Source organism: Prosopis cineraria, unplaced genomic scaffold (genome assembly GCF_029017545.1).
Source record: "Prosopis cineraria cultivar Desert tree isolate PC_DT_omini unplaced genomic scaffold, ASM2901754v1 PC1, whole genome shotgun sequence".
Lineage (NCBI taxonomy): Eukaryota > Viridiplantae > Streptophyta > Magnoliopsida > Fabales > Fabaceae > Prosopis > Prosopis cineraria.
The window spans coordinates 14,266,911-14,286,876 of NW_026555332.1; the positions used below are offsets into that span (position 1 = coordinate 14,266,911).

Consider the following 19,966-nt stretch of genomic DNA (forward strand, 5'->3'; position numbering starts at 1 on the left):
TTCAAGAACGTTCACAAAGCAACTACTAATTATCCATCAATAAGATGATTATATTAGCAATCAGATTCATTCTTATGGGACAGCCACTGTCCTGGTTGATTTTATTATATGTATGGCTTACTGTTACTCGAACGACTACAAGCAATAGCAAGTCACATTCAAGCCCCCGTAGATAGCATCTTCCACTAACTTTTCAGCTGGAACAAAAATACCTCAATCAACCCTCCAAAGGCATGGATTCATCTGATACATATCACAAATTAACGTGTGTTGAAAAATGTACATAGTTAATATGACGTAAAGTAGTGTGCGTTTATATCATTAAAATTTGGAAAACAGTTTTAATACAAACCAATGCTCTGTCGATAGGTAGCTTATGACTTGATCGTAAATTTCAATTTACACGAAACTATAGGTGGCGCCACCAATCTTTAGCTCACGTAAACAACTCAGGCATAAACTGAGTTATATTATCGTGCTAGGCAAAACTGCGAGTGATATTTGTGCGTCTTTTATTCCTTTTCTTGATGCATTTTCTTCCATATTTCATCAAATACCTGAAGATATTGCTCTCATCCTCACCTAGACTAAGCTAAACCCTTAATGCGCAAAACCATTATTACCAATAATCCTCACAAGTATCTCAAGAAAACTACTGACATATTTTATTTAACACAACTACAAGCGTTAAAACTCAAACCCCAAACCTCACAATGACCAAACTTGACTCTCCACCATTTGAACCGATATAAGGAAACCAAAATAAATAAATAAAAAACCCTTTAACCTCATTAACTGTCTTGAAATTTTAACTACTTTTCACCTCTACCCCAAATTAATATTCTTAAATCATATTACTAGTATTTTTATTCAAAACATTTAATAAGAGCAAAAATAAAAAGAAGAGTATTCAAAATTGACAAATGCTTTATAAATAAAATTCATTTTTTTTTCTATGCCTGTCCCATAAATAAAACTAGAGGATTATTGTCAATCTGAGAGCCAATGTTCATTTATTCCGTTTCTTGATGCATTTTCTACCACATTAATTATTAAACGACAAAACTTACTGAAAGCCATAAAGAAAATATTCCATTACCTCCACTTCTTAATTCCAAAACCAAATAGCTTCGAAGATGGACAAGTGTAGATATGGCTGACTAGACATTTCAAGCACAAGCAACAGATTCAGAGTCATGTCAAATGGCTAGTAACAACAAACAGCATTCAAACATAAACAAAATTCGACTGCACTCCGAAAACAAAAAATACTGCATTATCCGACCCTATATCTAATTCTTTGAAATAAATAAACCACTAAAACAAGAGCTCAACGCTTCTTAGAGACACCAACAGTCTTGCCCCTACGTCCAGTAGTCTTGGTATGCTGTCCACGAACTCGAAGACCCCAGTAGTGCCTCAAACCACGGTGATTCCTGCATACAAAAGTTTCAGATGTTAGACTAAATCTGTAATTTTCACTTGCCAGAATCGAGTTCACAAAATAGCATTCCAAGGAAATTGAAGAAATGGTCTAGGGGTTATGGGTGGAAATAAACAAATCAAACTCAAAATGGTACATATAACTTCGGGCAAAAAGCTTAAAACAAGACTGATCACGAGTTCCAATAGAATGAAACAGTACAAAGAGTAATATTCTTGGGTATACATAATTTTTCCACCAAAAATAAAATCCAATTATGAAAACTGAAAAGCCTATACTGACAAAAATCAACGCAAAAAAGGGAAAAACAATTCCCAGGTATACATTCAGTTATTTACTGTGTCTGGAGCCTGTTCAGATTTGTGCTACATATGAGATAAACTATAAACCAAACAAGATGGCACACAGCACACGGCAACTGAGAATTGGAGCCCGTTACGTTTATGGATGAGCACAATGTATTTACAGATTCAACAATAAAGTGTGCATTGTAATTTTAAAAAATTAAATAAACAAACAGAAGACAATTATTTGCACAGAACAAAATGAATATTTGGCGAAGAATAGATGAACAAAGCTAAAGCTATAATCCAAATCGTATTTACCTGATTTTCTTCAGCCTCTCCAAGTCATCCCTTAACTTCATATCCAATGCATTTGACACAACCTGAGAATACTTGCCATCCTTGTAGTCCTTCTTCCTGTTCAAAAACCAGTCCGGAATCTTGAACTGCCTAGGGTTCGCAACCACTGTCATGAGATTATCCAACTCAGCAGCACTCAATTCTCCGGCCCTGATAGTAAAATAACCAAACTAGCTAGCTTTAATTTCCTTCCAATCAAACATTAAAAATAAAAACCACATAGAGCATATGATTTAAACCCTAAGTCAGTCAACGATAGAACCGTCGTCCTAATCATCAAACAGAACTTAAAGACAAATCAAGAGGAGTTAATTTCTATGTAATCGAACCTCTTGTTCATATCAATATCGGCCTTCTTGCAGCAAATATTGGCGAATCGCCTGCCGATACCTTTGATAGAGGTCAGAGCGAACATAATCCTCTGCTTCCCATCTACGTTTGTGTTCAGAACACGAAGAATGTGCTGGAAATCCTCGTTCGCCACCAAAGACTTAACAAAACAAAAGAAAAAAGAATTCCAATTACATTTCTAAAACCAAATCAATCTAAACAATATAAAAAGGGCAGATTCGAAGTCTAAGAATTCATTAGAAGCAGACAAATTTATCAACTAAAATCTACAAATTTCAGCTCATCCAACAAAACTCTGAGCATTGAAGATACAAACATTTAGTGAATACACAAAAGGAAAAGAGATGAAGAGAGGATAACACGATAACTACGTACCATCTTCGAAGCTGAGATTCAAGGGACCGATGCGGCTATGCCTGGTTCAGCGAAGCAGTCGACAGATAGCCACAGCTCCTTCAGTCTAAAACCCTAGAATGCACAATTAGGTTTTCTTTATAGTAAACTTACTCAAAGAATGGGCTTGGATTTAGGCCCAACCACTGATTTTGGTTTGGGTCTTATTAGTATATGTAACGTTGATTTTAGTCAATTCGGTCAAGTGGTCAATGATGATGCTTTTCTTTTGGCCCAAGGAAGTTTGATGTATCATTTACGATGATGGGTTTGAAGCCTGGGTCCACTTATATCGGGCCATTTAAAGCTCCATTCATAGAAGCTTACGTAGGATATTGCTCCTTGACCAACAAAAAGAGGGTGGTTATATTGGGCCTTCATCATTGGATTAGGCCTATGAACTTGGTCGGCTTTTGGTTAGAAAAATTAGAACGAATCTGAAACATATTATGAAATTTTACATATAGGCTCGGCCTTCTTAAACTTCAGGCCCAGCAGGGGCGAAAAAACATTTTTGTTGACTGTTAGGTTTCCTTCGGCCATATTTTTCAGGTGTGATTAGTGCGATACTGTTCCCAACTAATCCGAAGTTGAAGGAGGTATTGCTATTTCTTATATCTTAATTTTCATAATCTTTATTGCTTGAGACAATTAATTAGGCTGCGTTTTGCAAATATTTCCTCGTTCATAATATTATATGCTTTACTTTCTTACTTTCTTGTTTTTAAATAAAAAATATATAACTTTAAGTCGCTGTATTTAAAATACGCTTTGTCATTGATCCTTCCACTTTTTTTCAGTAGTTTATATTCTTAGACTTTTGTAGGGACCTAAATACAGAAAAAATGCAAAGATCAATGGCAAAATAAGAATGAAGTGTAAAGATTTAAAATTATGTTTTTTCTTTTAAATATATTAACTCTCTGGCATATTTGTACATTCTATTTATGTGTGCAGAACACGACAGAGAAATTATGGAAGAAGTTTTGCTTCAAGTTTCATCATATTAACGTGATCCAAAGGCGCTTAATTAAAACCCAGTCAAGTGTTAAAAAAAATTAAGGAGGTTAATAATGCTGTCAATACCGACTAATTCAAGAAATATTCTTGACACCTATATCTTTAGAATTTAGCAAATTTCAATGTAAATGTCTATAAGATCTCATAACGAATTTAAAACCAAAGAATTAGTTCAGTGATTAACGAAGTGTGTTTATATTTATTGCGTTAGGTGTTATAAGATCCACTTGATTGGGTCCATGGTGGGATTCACCACGTGAAGAGAGAATAAAGGCGAATATAATGATATGAAGCTTCAAAAGTCCCACACCGGTTAGACTAAAGATTACAATGGGAATCTCTGCAGATAAAAGAGAGGTGAGGCCAACAGTTACAACATACTTACCTGGACGGGGTCAATGGGTGATCACGAGGGCCCATGGCCTAGGCTGATAACTTTCATTGCACTTAGAAAGGGTGTCTGTCTAAGGTCTATCCAAATGATAGAGCCTACGTCATAATTTGTGAAAGTGGGGGCCTGCGTTCGCGCGGCCCTTGCCCAATATTTTAAAAGAGCGGTTTTGTATTTGCTGGGCTCTTGTCTTTGTTATATTAGTGTATAATGTATAAGAGGGTTTTTGTCCTTGGTGTTTTAGTCATGTAATTTCTATTTTTACTTAAATTTATTTTTTATTTTATTACATAATACTCGCAAAAAAAAAATCATTAACTTTATCTTAAAATTTAATAAGTTTTTAAATATTTTTTTATTAAATATAAATATTTTAACAACATATTCTCTCTTTCCAACAATGGAGGATAAAATAGAAAATTTGTGATGAAAATTTAATGATATAACTTATAAATAAGACCAAAAATTTTTTCTCTCTCTGCTTTATAAATAGGAGCAAAGGGAGTAAATAATATATGAGTATATTTTAAGATTAAAGGTTATTTTTATCCCTGAATTATATACGAAATATCACAAATGTCTTTAAACTCAGCTATGGGTTAATTTTGTATCTTAACTTTAAAAATTTTCTCTGTCATTATCTTAATGTTAAAAACATTTAACATTCATTAGTCATCAATGAATTTTACTATTTTTTTAATATTTTTTATCAAGTTAAAGGTCATTTTGCCACTCAAGTTTTATTTGAAGAGTTATTTTTGCCCTTCAACTCAAATATTTTATAATAAAAAATATTAAAAAAATATAATGTAAGGTTGACTATCAGTTAACTAATAATGAGAAAATGACAGCATAATAAGAAAAGAAATTTTTAAAATTGAAAGACAGAATTAACTCATAATTGAATTTAAGAACATTTGTGATCTTTTGTATATAGTTCATGAACAAAAATGACCATTAATCCTATTTTTTATGTAAATTCATTTATCTAGCAACAAGAATAATAATATTGCCCTACTCTTAAATGTATATTATTAACTTATGTTGGTTGCATATTTATAAAATTAAATATAAATATGTTAAAATATTTATATTATGTTGATTATATACACGTACACATAACATTGTCATACATGCTTTGCAATCTTGGCCTGTTTAATTAAAAATTCTGGCTTTACCCGTGTGTGTGTATACATTTAATGCCTTTTTGTGGTGCACAAGAAAAATATTCTAAGCATCATTTCATAATAGAGCAAAGAAAATTTTGAATTGATTTTTGAAAGGGAAATAATGAGATGACTAAAATAATTTTTTTTAAGGAAATGAAAATGGCCAAGCATACTTTGTTTCACCTGTGACGTGGATGATGTTTGTTCTTGAAAAATATAAATTAAATTAAATTACAAGTACTTGAATTAACTGACAAGAGTTGTTCCCTCTTAATTAAAGGTCTCGAGTTTGAGTCTTTAAAATGTAGCAGTGTAAGTAACTAAGGATGCCCACCTTTGTGGTGCTTGTCATGCCTTGATCCGGATTAGTCTGGGCACTGTTAAGTCCTCACAGCTCCAGTGAGGCAGGCTTATGACATCGGGTGCTCACACAAAAAATATATAAATTAAAAAATATATTATTTTTATTCTTTGAAATTTTTATTAAATATCAATTTATTTTTTAAAATTTTTTATCAAAATAACTCAATATTTATATTTTCTTAACTCATAACAATTCATTTTTTTAAATAGTTTTTTTACTTGATAGTACAATTCAACAGTTAAAATTTCTTAACACAATAAATTATAAGGACAAGATTTGTATTTAGTTAAAATTCAAAAACTAAATTAATAACTAAAATAATTTAAAACTAAAAGTTGTATAATTTTTTTTTGATTGCTCAAGAGTATTTTCCTATTGGAGATCATTCCGTTCAAAGAACGATTGTGCATGAAATATGAATATCTCTTTCAATAAAAATTCAATTCTTGTTCCGTCACATTATAATAAGACTAATCCTTTCCACTAAACTTAACATTTGTTAGTTAAAAATTATAAGAAAAACATAACTTTTGGTTCTTGTACTTTGCTTGTGTTTTGTTATAAATTTTTATATTTTTTTCGGCGTTCTGAGTCCCTACACTTTCATTTTTTGTATTTTACATTCATTTTAAGGTTTCTACACTTTATTTATTTTGATTATTTAAGAACTTAAAATATTAAAAAATAAAACTGTAAGGACCCAACATATTAAAAAAAGGTACATAAATTTATAATAAAATAGAAAACAAAAGTTATGTTTTACCAAAATTATATTATCTTTAATGCGAAAAGATGATAGGCGAAATGAGTGAAAAAGTAAACATAAACGTGTCATCACATAGTCATGAATTGAATTGAAAGCCATAATAGACCATACCAAATCACATGGAAGAGGCACCTCTTTATATATATATATATATATATATATATATATAATGGCGATGTGAACAAAACATGAAGATAGAAAGTCGGGTTCGGGTGGATGTTTATGGGTGAGGGGTCAATTAGAGAACGTGGTGGCACGACAAGGCTTTGCTTAAACCACACTCTCATCTCTTCCTTCCCCTCTTAATCACACCACCAAATAATGTCTCCCTAGTTACTTCCTACCTCTCACTCATTTTTCTCCTCATCCTATTTCTGTTGTTTACAATAATCTTTTAAAATAATGTCTGCATTGTCCAAAGTTTACATAAATTGCGTAACACTACTGCAAAAATGTCAAAATGTCAACATCACATGGGTAATAAAATTTTCAATTTTTTAAATTTGTCTTAATTATTAATTTCATTATTCGAGTTTAATTTTTCTCAATTTATTTTCTTATGTTTTTTTAAATTATCATGTCCGCCTTTTTAAGTTTTTAAACACAATTTGTCTCTCAAATTAATCTAATAAGTAAAATATATTAATAACATGAAATGCATATAGAGTTGATTATTCAAGTAGGTTGGACTTATTTGAATCGAGTTTAAATATCTTACCTCATTTAAAAAAGTTCATATAACCAAACTCAATCTTAATTTTTTTTTTTTATCAAGTTCAAGTTGCCCTGCTGGGCTTGGCCAACATTATTGATTCTACATACATATAGAGGTGGAAATTTTAGTAGTCAAGCATATTTAAGCTGAACTTATTTGGATTGAATTTAAAGTATCTTACTCTATTAGAAAAACTCATATAACTAAGTTTGCCCTAACTTTTTTCTAGGCAGGATTGGGCTTGACTTGAATTATTAGCTCTAAATGTATATGTAGCAAAGTTAAAAAGAAAAGTTTGTTCACAAATTAATTTAATTTTTATCAATTTAGTTCCTTACATATGTTTTGTTCTTTTTCTTTTTGAAATTTGAGAGTCTATTTTTATCCTACATGAATAATTAAACTTCTTTTCATCAATCTATATAGTTGCCATCAATATTTTAACAATGTTATCTTCTTTCTAAATGATAAAAACTAAATCAATAACTAATACAAATTTTAAGAATCAGATTGATAAAAATTAAATTTGAGAGATTAAATTGATAATTGATGTAAAGTTAAGGGGTAAAAAATTTTATCATCTATCTCTCTTGTTATCACTCTATTTTATTTTAAAGGAATCAAATACAAGCGCCTACATGCACCTATATAATATTCCTTGTCTCGTAGTAAAGAGTCACCCTTCTCTCATAAGAAAAAGTGACACACAGTTACATGTTCATAACACCCATCCTTCATTGCATGAGATATAAAACCCGCAACCTCTCTCTCTCTCTCTCTCTTTTAAGAGAGTGTAGAGTGTCATTAAGCAAAGAGGCTCTTGTTATCGCTATAGTGTCAATGCTATGGAAGAGAAACTGTTAAGAGATATGATCGAACTAGTGCAATTTTTTTTTTCTACATGTCCAAATAAGTAAACAACTATGTGTTTATGTCCAATGGATTACCTTTCACAACAACAGATTTTTGCCATTTTTTTTTACCATCTTTTAAATTTTAAAAATGTTTATTATTGAGTTAAATTTAAGTATTATCATACCTCATTGAAAATGACTCTCTCTTAGTGACTTTTGTCATTAACAAACTTCTAATCCTTAACTTTGTTTAAAAAAAAAATAATCAAGTTCTTTCACTTAGTAACCGGCCAGACCAATATCAATGGTAACGTACATATGTTTACTAATTGGTATCATATACAAAAATGTACACTGAATATATGCCTTTTAAGTTTTAACCTTTTACTTCTTGTTTTCAAGGTAATTTTTCACGTGGATTTATTACTTAATATTTAAAAATGGAATAGCCTCTTTCCATTTGATCCACAGTTGCGTGTGTGTGTATAATATTTAAGGAGATATAGCAAAAAGTTGATAAATTTAATTGTAAATTGCAAGTATCATAGTGACTTATATGAAAAAAAATAAAAAAATAAAATCTAATTTGAATTTCTCATAATGAATCAATTTGAAAATAACTTTGTTAGGATACTTATATGGGAGAATTTTAATTAATGACTGGGAAGATATTTAATTTCATGTGAGTTCAAAAACATTTTAAAATTTTAATTCAATTTAGGAAAGAAGAGACAAAAGAATCTTAATCGTGAAAAGGACAAAATACTTTTCATGTGTTATGTAGGATCATTAATTATTAATTTTCTTATTGTACTTCTTAATTTATCAATTAATATTACTTATAAATTACATTCGTTTGTAAGACAACAACAGTTATGAATTACAAGACCTGTCAGTAATTTACAATTGATGTTAGTAAATTACACGATCTATCAGGAATTTATAAATGATATTAATAAATTAATAAGTAAAGTTAATAATTTAATAACTAATGTTGCTATTTATAATTAAAAAAATTATAAATTTTATATAATTATTGATATGTCAACTCATGTAGTTTGCAGCTCATATTTATAAATTAACAAGTGAAGTAAGAAAATTAATAATTAATAATTTTATATAATAGGTGAAGATTATTTTAATCTTTTTATCATTGAAATTTTTTTAACTTTTTTTTCTTGAATTAAATTAAAATTTTAAAATATTTTTAAATTCATTTAAAATAAAGTTTCTACACAGATCCTTAATTAAAATTCTTCATATTTATATTTAATATTTAACTGTACTTTGATTAAAATTTTTTTCAATATATATCAATATTAAAAATTTTCTTTGCTGGTTGGAAAGTGAACAGAGCTCCAGCCCTTTGCTTTACACACAGCCCAAGATCACAGTAATAAAGTTAATCATTTTTTTTTTTTTTGCTTTTTAATTACGAAAAGGCAACCTATCAACTTGAAAGCATGTGGGATTGGATCTGTAACATTCCTCGAACAGAGAGCACTTGGCGCTATAAGACTGTAGGGCCATTAGCTTTTCTCCTGTTTATCTTGGTGCATCCCACATTTAATTTAATTTTATTAATAATTTTTATATTTTATTATTTTTTATGAATGCATAATTTTAAAAATATAATTTTCCAATTGCCACAATTTTTTTAAAAACATTATTATTTAAAAATCTCAAATTAAAATTCATGAATTTAATCATGTCATAGTGATCTAAGCACACACCTACACGGTGCTCAATGTTGTGTGGAGCGCCCAATACGAACTTTGCCGCAATCTTCCACGATGGATTTGATCTAATTTAAAGCGGATAGCACGCAGATATAGAAATAGATATTTGTACTTTAGTTAAGCATCATCATTGAACTAGTTAAAACTTTAATTATATTTAATTTAAAAATCAAATTGTAAAGATATTTTATGACTGCCTTTCTATTTCGCATGATTTGATTGGAATCAAAGACCCATTTAACTCGCTAAAATGGGTGAATTTCAATAAAGACTTGTTGATTACACATATTTAAATTAAAATATTTTAAATTTGAAAAATTATACTACAATTTAAAAATATTAATTTAATATTAAATTATTGAGAGAAACAATAAACTTGTTCTTTATTTAAATTAATATAAAAAATTATTTACTTTATTTATTTATTATCCTCCTTTACTTATTAATTTATTTACAAAATATTATTAATTATCCCACTTAATTTGTTTTCATTTTAGGTGTTTAAATTATCTTAAAATAATTTATTAATTTCTATACTATATGTTATTTATTTACTTACAGATTGCTGTTTATTGCCCTACTTTATTTATTCATTGTCAAACTTTTACTTGATTTTATTTTAAGAAAATAAATAAGTGAAATAAGGCAATAAATAACATTTCATAAGTAAATGAATAAATAAAGTAAGGAAATTTTAATATTAATTTAAATGGAGGTTAATTTTGTCATTTTTTTAAAAAAATTTAATATCAAATCAATATCCCTAAACTGCAGTGAAAATTCAAAAATTTATTAACTTTGAATTTAAATAAGTGTGCTGAAGAAGTCTTTATTGATATTCTTCTAAAGAAAATCTTCAATATCAATAGAGAGAATGATAATTAGGCCCTAAAAAATTTAATTAATGACAGTTAAATTTTCGATAAAATTTTCTACAAAATAAATTGTAATCAATTTAAATAGTTACAAATAAAAATTTTTATTATAATTTAAAAGTTACATTTGATATTTAAATATTTATTTATAATTGGAATCACTAAATTTATAATTATCTAAATTAATATTTTCAACCATTTGTTCAAAAAGAATTTGTCAAAAACTTAATTATCATGAGTTCAGAATTTTGGAATTTATCAACCATTCTCTCATATCAATATACCTGTAGCAATTGTTGGAAGTGGCAAATGAGTATTGGAAGCTGTGGTGGTCTCGATCTTTATTGAGATAAAAATTATTCTAAATTTATTTTTTTAACTCAACTGAGGCTATTAGCATTATACACAATGAGCACTCATGTCATGCTCTTAGTGCTATAAAAGGATCAAGAATATTATTATACATAATTGGATTGTCTCCTTAAACTATGTCTTCAGATAAGCTAATAATTATGTTAGCACTAGTTGGTAAAATCTAGTCTGAGTTATGTCCAAAAACATTGTTCTTAAAAACTATTCTGCTACTTTGAATTGATCGGGCAGCAGCTCCCCAAAATTAAACAAACTCTTCTTACTAAAAGTAGGAACACAAAACAACAGAAACTTACAAAATATACTCAAGTAATTGCACGACTAGTATGATGGAAGAAGAGAGAAAAGTCGAGAGTATCAAGGTTCTCTCTGAACTTGTGGCAAGCATTATCTTCTATAGACAGATCTCATAATGTTAGGTAATAAAACTACTTTAATCACAATTGAAAAAATAATTTCAAATAATAAGATTGTTTAAATTATATGTTATAAAGTAATAAATAGACTTAAATAATAATTAATATTACTAAATTGTAATAATTCTTTTTAAAATACTAAAAAATATTTATACTATCTAACAAATTATACTGACTAGCTTGCTCATTAGATTGATCATCATAGTATCATTAACGGCTCACCTTTAAGTTGTGAGAATCCTTTGTTATATGACTAAACTGAATCATTTTATTTCTTACATGGCTTTGATTATGATTCATAACCTTATAATTAAGAAAATAAAATAACTGAATCTAGTGCAAAGCCTAAGAGGCTGCTACACTCTAGTTATATGCACGTATTTTTTATCATTAAATCTATTAACGAATTTTTAGAAAATTTTAATTTGTTTAAATAATTCACTTATTATTAAAAATTAATATTTGGTATCAAAATTTTTATGGTATGATTAAAAAAATTCAAATATTTAATTATTGCATGCTTAATTAAATGATTTAATATTCAACCTTCTTCTTGCCAACAATTTAATATTGAACCTTTAATGAAAGAGTTCTGATTTTTAATTTAGGAAAATGATAATAAAATTTTTTTTAAATTATATAAATGATAATTTGATCTCTTAAAATGTCATATTATCAATGAAGTCTCTAGAGACTTTTCTGTCATTAAAAAATTCATATAAATGATCAAATTATCCTTAGTTCAAATATTAATTACTATTCACAAGTTTTGTTTTAAAATTTACAATTTTTTTTCTTAAAATTGCAAGAATTCAATAGCAATTCACAAGTTTACATTTAAAATTATGATATTTCTTAAATGTTACAAATATCAATTGTCATTTATATGTTTTGTTTTAAGATTAAAAACTTTTTTTAAATTGCAAGAATTTAATAGAAATTCGTAAGTTTACATTTAAAATTTTGATATTTCTCAAATCTTACAAATATCAATTATCATTCACAAATATATTTTAAAATTTACAATTTTTATTTTTAAAATAACAAGAATGTAATAATAATTTGCAAGTTCGCATTTAAAATCCTGAACTAAAGAAAATTTAATTATTTATATTAATTTATTAATAATAAAAAATATTTATAAACTTTAAAAAAATTTCTGACATTTTAAAATATCAACATGTAGTTTATATAATTTTAAAAAAATTTATTATCCTTTTTTCTTTTAATTTCCCTTTGCAATGGTAACTTCTCGAGCTGGGAAAATTATTAATTTCTCCAAGGATTTATAGAAAAATTTATGGATGTTACAGTAAAAAGATGAAAGGTTTGAATATCGATAGCAGCCTAACGATGGGATGTTCCCTGTTGCCGACACCACCGGCGCGGATGCTTGGAGCCCGAACGGGGCCCACATCAGCGACCGTATTATGTCGGTGGCCCCCACAAAATCAATCTTGTGATCTTATCTAATCATTTTCCACTTAATACTCTCTCAGCTCAAATTTATTAAATACATATTGTTGGCCTGAGGTAAATATATATATATATATATATATATGTCGGTCAAAAAAAATTATTAAATATATTGACAATTTCATTTTTAAAAATAAAAATAAAAATATTTAAAATATTATAATAAAAATAATAATATTAAAAAATATAATTAATAAAATTTTATTCTTGTCAAAGCTTCTTTTAAGGTGTTGAATTTTTTAAAAAATGTCCTATAAAATTAAATGAAGTTACTAATTTATTTTTTTAAGGGGAAATATTTTTTATTTAAGAGAAATTATTTTAATTCAAAAGATAAAAATAATTACACATTAAGGTAAATTAGAGTGAGAATTATAAAATTAACTTAATTTTTATATTCAGAAATGAAACATTAGAGCTACTCACTATTTTTTTTTTTGAGCAAAATTTATAGCTGACTCAGTTAAAATTTACATTTGTTATTTTTTATATTAAGATTATCATAATACACTTTTTATCAAATTTATTTAATACATTAACATTAATACTAATAAATATCACTAATATATAATTATTTTGAAAAACAAGAATGGAAATGAAAAGATATGAGTGAAAACCAGTTATGAAATTCGAATAATGTATGTCCAGTTAACTCCGACACAATATATACATACATGCATGTATTTATTTATTTATTTATTTACTTGTTTTTGTTTGAGCCGGGTATTAATTGTTATGTTTAATATCTCAATTTACATAAACAAAAAAAATTAAGCAAAGTAATATGTGTATACCTGAAGAATTCATGACCATTTGAGATATCTTAATTATTTCGAATATAGGCAGATGCACAACCCACAAGACCTCAGTAATTTTTTTTCAAAGAATTCAGAGATAATGGAAAAAGTAAAAACTATCATGTGTTTGTAGTTATTGACTGATCGGCTTATATGGACCAAATCAGTAACTGTTTTAATAAATTAATAAATTAATTATATTTTATTATCTCTGACCCAGTCAGTTAAGAGATAGGGAATAACTAACGACTATACGATTATAGGTTGGGCCTCTACCTGTTGGGTTCACTTGTGTAGTCTACCTATTCCGGTTCACACAAGATTATAAAGATCAATTTGTTCGAGCTTATTAATTAATGTAAATTTATAATTCCAACAATCTCCCACTTGAATTACATAATTAAACAAGTTGTATAAATAAGTCACAAACAAAATTAAGAAAATAAAACTTCACAAAATCAATGGATCTTATGGGAAAACAAGTGATATAATGTCTCATAATGTAAATAGAATAGTCAAAATTTTTATTCTAAACACTATTAAGTAAGATAATAATATAAATCACTAATTCTTATAAGGAAATGAGTGACATGCATAGAGTACTATAATATAATCATTAAATCTTATGGAGATATAAATGATATAGACGCATCTAGCTGCACTGAATATAACTCACAGAAGAAAATAAAGCCTAAAGAGAAATTGTAATATAAAAGATTCTCAGACTCCCACTAAACCAGGGCATCAAAAAAATTCACAATACCGAGTCAATGGATTTGCAAGCATCTGCATACCAGGAATGTGAATCACACGGGTTTGAGACTCAACAATTTTCTCTTTTACAAACATAAGTTTGATATCAAAATACTTTGTACGACTGGAATTTTTAAAGTTATTAGCATAGTATACTGTAGATTTGTTATCACAGTAAATAATTAGAGGACGTGATATTAACTCAACTAGGCGTATGCTAGATATCAACTTCTTTAGCCATATAGTTTGATATGTAGTCTCAAAACAAGTAATATACTTAGCTTCCATAGATGAAATTGCTGCAAGTGTCTGCTTTTCACTTTTTTAAGAAATAGCTCCTTTAGACAATATGAAAATGTAGCTAGTCATGAACTTACGATCATCTAGACAGGAGCTAAAATCTGAATAAAAAAAGCTAACGATTTCAAGATCTTTTAAAATCATCATTAGAATACCCAACAACCTTAGGAGAATCTGACCTTTTATAGGTCAACATATAATTTTTTGTACCTTAAAGATACCTCATAACTTTCTTAGCAGCTTTCCAATGATCCAGACTTGAATCATTTAAATATCAACTTAACACTCCAATGATAAAAGCTATATATGGTCGAGTACACACTTGAACATACATAAGGTTGCCAATAGCAAAAGCAAATGGTATCTTTCTCATTTCAACCCTCTTCTCATCATCTTTAGGATACTGTAATTCTAAAAATAGTTCACCATTCTGAATAAGAGCAGGTGAGAGAGAACATGAATCCATTTTGAATTTCTTAAGTGCCCGCTTAATATAGGTGGTCTGTGATAAATCAAGAATGCCATGAGATCTATCACAATGAATCTGTATCCTAAGAACGAAATCAGCTTCACCCATATCCTATATGTCAAAATGACTAGATAATAGGTGTTTTATCTCATTGAGAAAATTCATTGAATTGCTAGCTAATAAGATAGCATTAACATAGAGAACAAGAATGGAAAAATTATTCCCACCAAACTTTTGATAGATACAATGATCTGAGACATTCTCAATAAAATTGAGAGGTATGATAACTTCATCAAATTTCAAATATCATTGCCCAGAGGCTTGTTTTAGCCCATAGATAGATCTCTTCAATCTGCACACTAGATGTTCTTTACCAGATTCAACAAAACCATCAGGTTGTGTCATGTAGACATCTTCATGCAAGTCGCCATTCAAGAACACAGTCTTGACATCTATTTGGTGAAGATCAAGATTAAATTATGCAACTAAAACCATCGCTACTCTAAAAGCATCTTTAGTAGATACTGGAGAGAAGGTCTCTATGTAATCAATACCTTCTTTTTAGTTGTAGCTTTTAGTTAGAAGTCTGGCTTTGTAATATCCTCCTCTTTTTAGTCTCAAAATTAGACTCGAAACTCAAGTAATTAGGAAAATGAGACAATACTAAATATCAAATATAAAATTCTTGTTGGTTAACAAAATGGGGACCCCAAGTTTATAAAACTAAAATCAATTCAAGTCTTGCAAAGAGGCAAATCAAAGTTCGTAAATTCGCGGAAGCAAGTGATCATTTCAAAAGTGAGTGCATTTGTGTAAGAATTTGAAACAAGAAAAATTTTGAAAAATTTTAAGGTATGTGCAGCGGCTCGTTGAACATGTGCCACGGCGTGTTTGCTTCTGTGACACGCGCTGCGGCTCATGAAACCATATGCTGCAGTGCAAATGCACGAATTTTGATAGTGAATTCTGCTGTCAATTTGACAGCATCAGGGCCAACTTCAGATGCCTTCCAAATCTCCATTCGACATTTGAATGATGTGAACTAGGAGTCTACATGAAGCTCTTTTCGAGCCATAACTAACGGCATTGGTCTCATGCTTAAACTCTTTTAAAACAAAATTTGGACACTCTTTTCAAAACTTATACCTTTACAACAAATGTTACCAATTTTAAGTGTCCTGACCAAAACCAAAGACCATAAGCCACCAACAACAATACGACCACATATAAATCATTAAAACCAACTCGTGCAATGCACCATAACACAAGAGATAATTCAAGATCAGATTTTCACTACTCAACCCCTTGAACTCAAAAACATATGAAGGGGAATTTACCATAATTTTCATCAAGATTTCTTAAGACATCACATAATATCCACTACCCTCACTTGCATTAGTATTTTGGCCCTATCTTCATAACACAATATAATCTACTCTTTTCCTAGGGCCCAAAATATTATTATAATTTACATTCACATAATGCAAGTAAGTAACAAAAAGGGAAATCCTAGTTGGCAATTGAAATTGTCATACACATAAGTTATCCAAAATATGGAGGCCTATTACAAATGAATTGCAATCCTAAGCCTCAGCTTGTTTTCCTCCATCTACACTTCTTGAGTTATTCCTTGAAATATTAAAGATAATGGGATGAGTACAACTACTTAATAACTAAGTCTGACTAGTCCATATTAATGCATATCAATTAGTTTAAATGCAAGTGATAGTTAATATTACTACTTTAACCCATATGAGAACATTTGAAACTTAATATTCACAGTTTAGCTCACGTAATAGCAACTATTAGGAAAAGTAATGCTTTTAGCACTTTTCATAGAAATAGAGTTGATCAAGCAAATCATTGACAAACATAATAGTAGAAATTAATACTCAACTCAAAATGTCATCATTATGGACTCAATATAGACTACAAGTGCCTTGACTCACTGTATACAAGATCACACTTCTCTTATATCCTTCTTATTTCTTTGATATGAAACCGTGGGCTATAACTTAATGGGATAGTCTATAATCCTTAACTTCCCTAACCTAGATACTTGTGAGGAAATTACCCAGCCAAGCGTACCTAACTCACTTATGGATCATGATTTCCTCCATTTCTTACATTATAGGGTGTCATACACCCTAGTCTAGCTTCCTTATTGAATCGATAGATAGCTAACTAAGTTTGAGTTCCTCATTAAACTAATAGGACAATCCCTTGTTGAACTAGTGGGATAATATAGATAGAATTAGTTTAGGCAATCCATCACACGGATGGGGTTTTACCACGTGAATTTCTCATCTACTCCGCTTTCTAGGCGGACTCTCGCCTCTCATAATCATGGAATGGACATTCATGCCATAATTCACATATATACAATTCATAGAAATTCATATTATTATTTTTCATTGAACTTTATCATTACACAATCATTGGACTTCTTAAACACATTTTATAGAACTTCAAAACCTAATAAATCATTGAACTCCTAAATCACAATCATTGTATCTCACACTTTTAAAATCATCAAACTTTCCTATTTTCAAACATCATTGAACTCCTTCTAAAATAAAGATTCACTTTGCTTCTCAATTTGTAAAAATCATTGCACTCCTAATAAACATTAATATGAAAATCCACCACTATTGTTCTTAAGAAAAATTTTGCATCATAAGGCATGAAACTCACAAATTTGATCTAGTGGATTTCTTTACAATTTAAGCCATACTTGCATTTTCTCTAGTTTATACATTTCAATAATAATTCATAAATCAAAAGACTAATAGACACAAACAAGTATAAGATAGAATTTTTCTGGTTACCTCAAACCTTTGAGAGGTCAAAGGTTTCACTCCTCAACTATTCTCTCCTGAAGTTTCCAAGAAGCTTAAATGGTGCCAATGGTAGTTATACTATAAGTATATACCATGCACAACATCAATATCCATTTTGAACTATTTTCCATTAGCATTTCATCATTTTTTAATACTCAACATTTATTCTAAACTCATGTAGAAGTACCCCTAAGACTTCTTAGCTTTCTTTAACTCTCATTTATAATATTGAGCTCTTAAATGAGCATTAATGAAGCCACGTTATTCCCAACCGCAAAATTTATGGGAATTTCGGACATTTAATGTCCTCCAACCACCAATCATCATAAAATCATAAATAGTAATTTTACTTAGCTCAATCTACCCCCATTAACTTTATTTAAGTCAATGGGTTCGAACCTATAATCTCTATGGACCAAAAATTACCATTAGAAATCAAACCCTAACCTCTACCATCAAGAAAATAGAAGAAGAGAGGAAGATTTAAGCTAGAAAGCTTATCTTTGGTGTTTGTGAGCTCCAAATTACTCCCAACAATCAGTTTCTTCAAGCTCTAGCACAACTTTTTTGCTACTCTCTCGTTCCCTTTTGTTTTTCTCTTTTGTTTCATATCAGATTCGTGACTTATTATTACAAATATCTAACCATGCGTTGCGGTGGATGCATAATGCACCGTGGCTTATGGCACAGAGAGCCTCTTTCAGGCGTGTTGTCACGCATACACTGCGACGGACTAACTCCACGCCGCGGTGCGTGGTATAGAATCACTCCTATCAGAAATTCTTCCTCTTCTATTCCCGGGTAACCTGATTCTCCTTCGGACCTGTGTTTAGAACTGAAATCGAGACCAAACATACTCGTTAAGCCTCTCTGGTCGCACACTACATAGATACACTTTATCAGTCTAGTTAAGCTTAATTAATCTGAATTTAAAATTAAGGATGTTACAGGCTTTGTATCTATCTATTTCACTTGTAGCTCCTCATTTTATTTTAAAGCCCCACTTGCAACCCATTGATTTAAAACCCTTTGGTAACTTTACAAGCTCTCATACGTGATTGTAATAAATAGAGGCAATTTCTCCACTCATAGCCTCTAACCATTCAGAAGAATGCGTGCTAGAAATAGTCTCATAGTAAGATATTAGATCTAAACTGTCAATTGCATCTAAATCAAATTCCTACAAATACACCATGTAATAATCAGGAATAGCAGACTTACAAACCTTTTGGGGCCATCTTAGTTCAACAACCATATCCTTATTACCCTCTAAAAGTAGTTCATCTTCATCCATAGCATTATTTCTTTCAACATGAGGATTTGTTAGGTAGGCATGGGCAAAATATTACTTTCGTCATGTAAAGTGATATGCCTAGGCATAAAGCTCCTATTGTCTAACGCATCTTCAAAGAAATAAGCTCAATCAAATTTAATAACCCTGGTAGTGTGATTTGGACAATAGAATCTGTACCAATGAGATTTGATGTAATATTCAATAAAGAAACTATCAATAATTTTAGCATCAAGTTTCATCTATTGTGGATTGTAAAGTTTTACCTATGCTTTACAACCCTAAACTTGCATATGCTTCAGCGCAGGAGTCCTTCCAAAATATAACTTGTATAGAGTCTTTGGAATTGACTTACTAGGAACTTGATTCAAAATATAAACAGTAGTTTTAAGTGCATCACCCTATAAGAATTCTGACAATGAGGAGTGATTGATCATGCTTCTAACCATACCATGAGTGTATGGTTTTGCCTTTTTGCAACCCCACTCTGTTGTGAGGTGCCACGCATAATATAGTGAGCTTTAATG

The 19,966-nt window shown here is 29.5% G+C and overlaps 1 protein-coding gene and 1 non-coding gene across 2 annotated transcripts; one reads left to right on the forward strand and one right to left on the reverse strand.

Moving 5' to 3' along the window:
• Positions 1 to 1,070: 1,070 nt before the first annotated feature.
• LOC129284518 (40S ribosomal protein S18-like) lies at positions 1,071 to 2,945 on the reverse strand. The gene is made up of 4 exons (XM_054920028.1): positions 2,815 to 2,945; positions 2,418 to 2,578; positions 2,050 to 2,238; positions 1,071 to 1,436 (listed from the first exon to the last, which is right to left on the reverse strand). The coding sequence occupies exons 1-4, from the start codon at positions 2,815 to 2,817 to the stop codon at positions 1,331 to 1,333; spliced, it is 459 nt and encodes a 152-aa protein (XP_054776003.1). The 5' UTR covers positions 2,818 to 2,945; the 3' UTR covers positions 1,071 to 1,330.
• A 1,284-nt stretch (positions 2,946 to 4,229) lies between these two features.
• Positions 4,230 to 4,389, forward strand: LOC129296488 (U1 spliceosomal RNA). The gene has a single exon (XR_008589809.1). It is a non-coding gene; the product is annotated as a U1 spliceosomal RNA (small nuclear RNA).
• The last annotated feature ends 15,577 nt before the right edge of the window (positions 4,390 to 19,966 follow it).

What these genes read in the sequence shown, in the direction of transcription:
- LOC129284518 (XM_054920028.1), bottom strand. An exon ending in GATATTGATATGAACAAGAG is followed by an intron (nt 2,239 to 2,417) that starts GTTCGATTACAT and finishes TTTTACTATCAG; the next exon opens with GGCCGGAGAATTGAGTGCTG. An exon ending in GAGAGGCTGAAGAAAATCAG is followed by an intron (nt 1,437 to 2,049) that starts GTAAATACGATT and finishes TTTTGTATGCAG; the next exon opens with GAATCACCGTGGTTTGAGGC.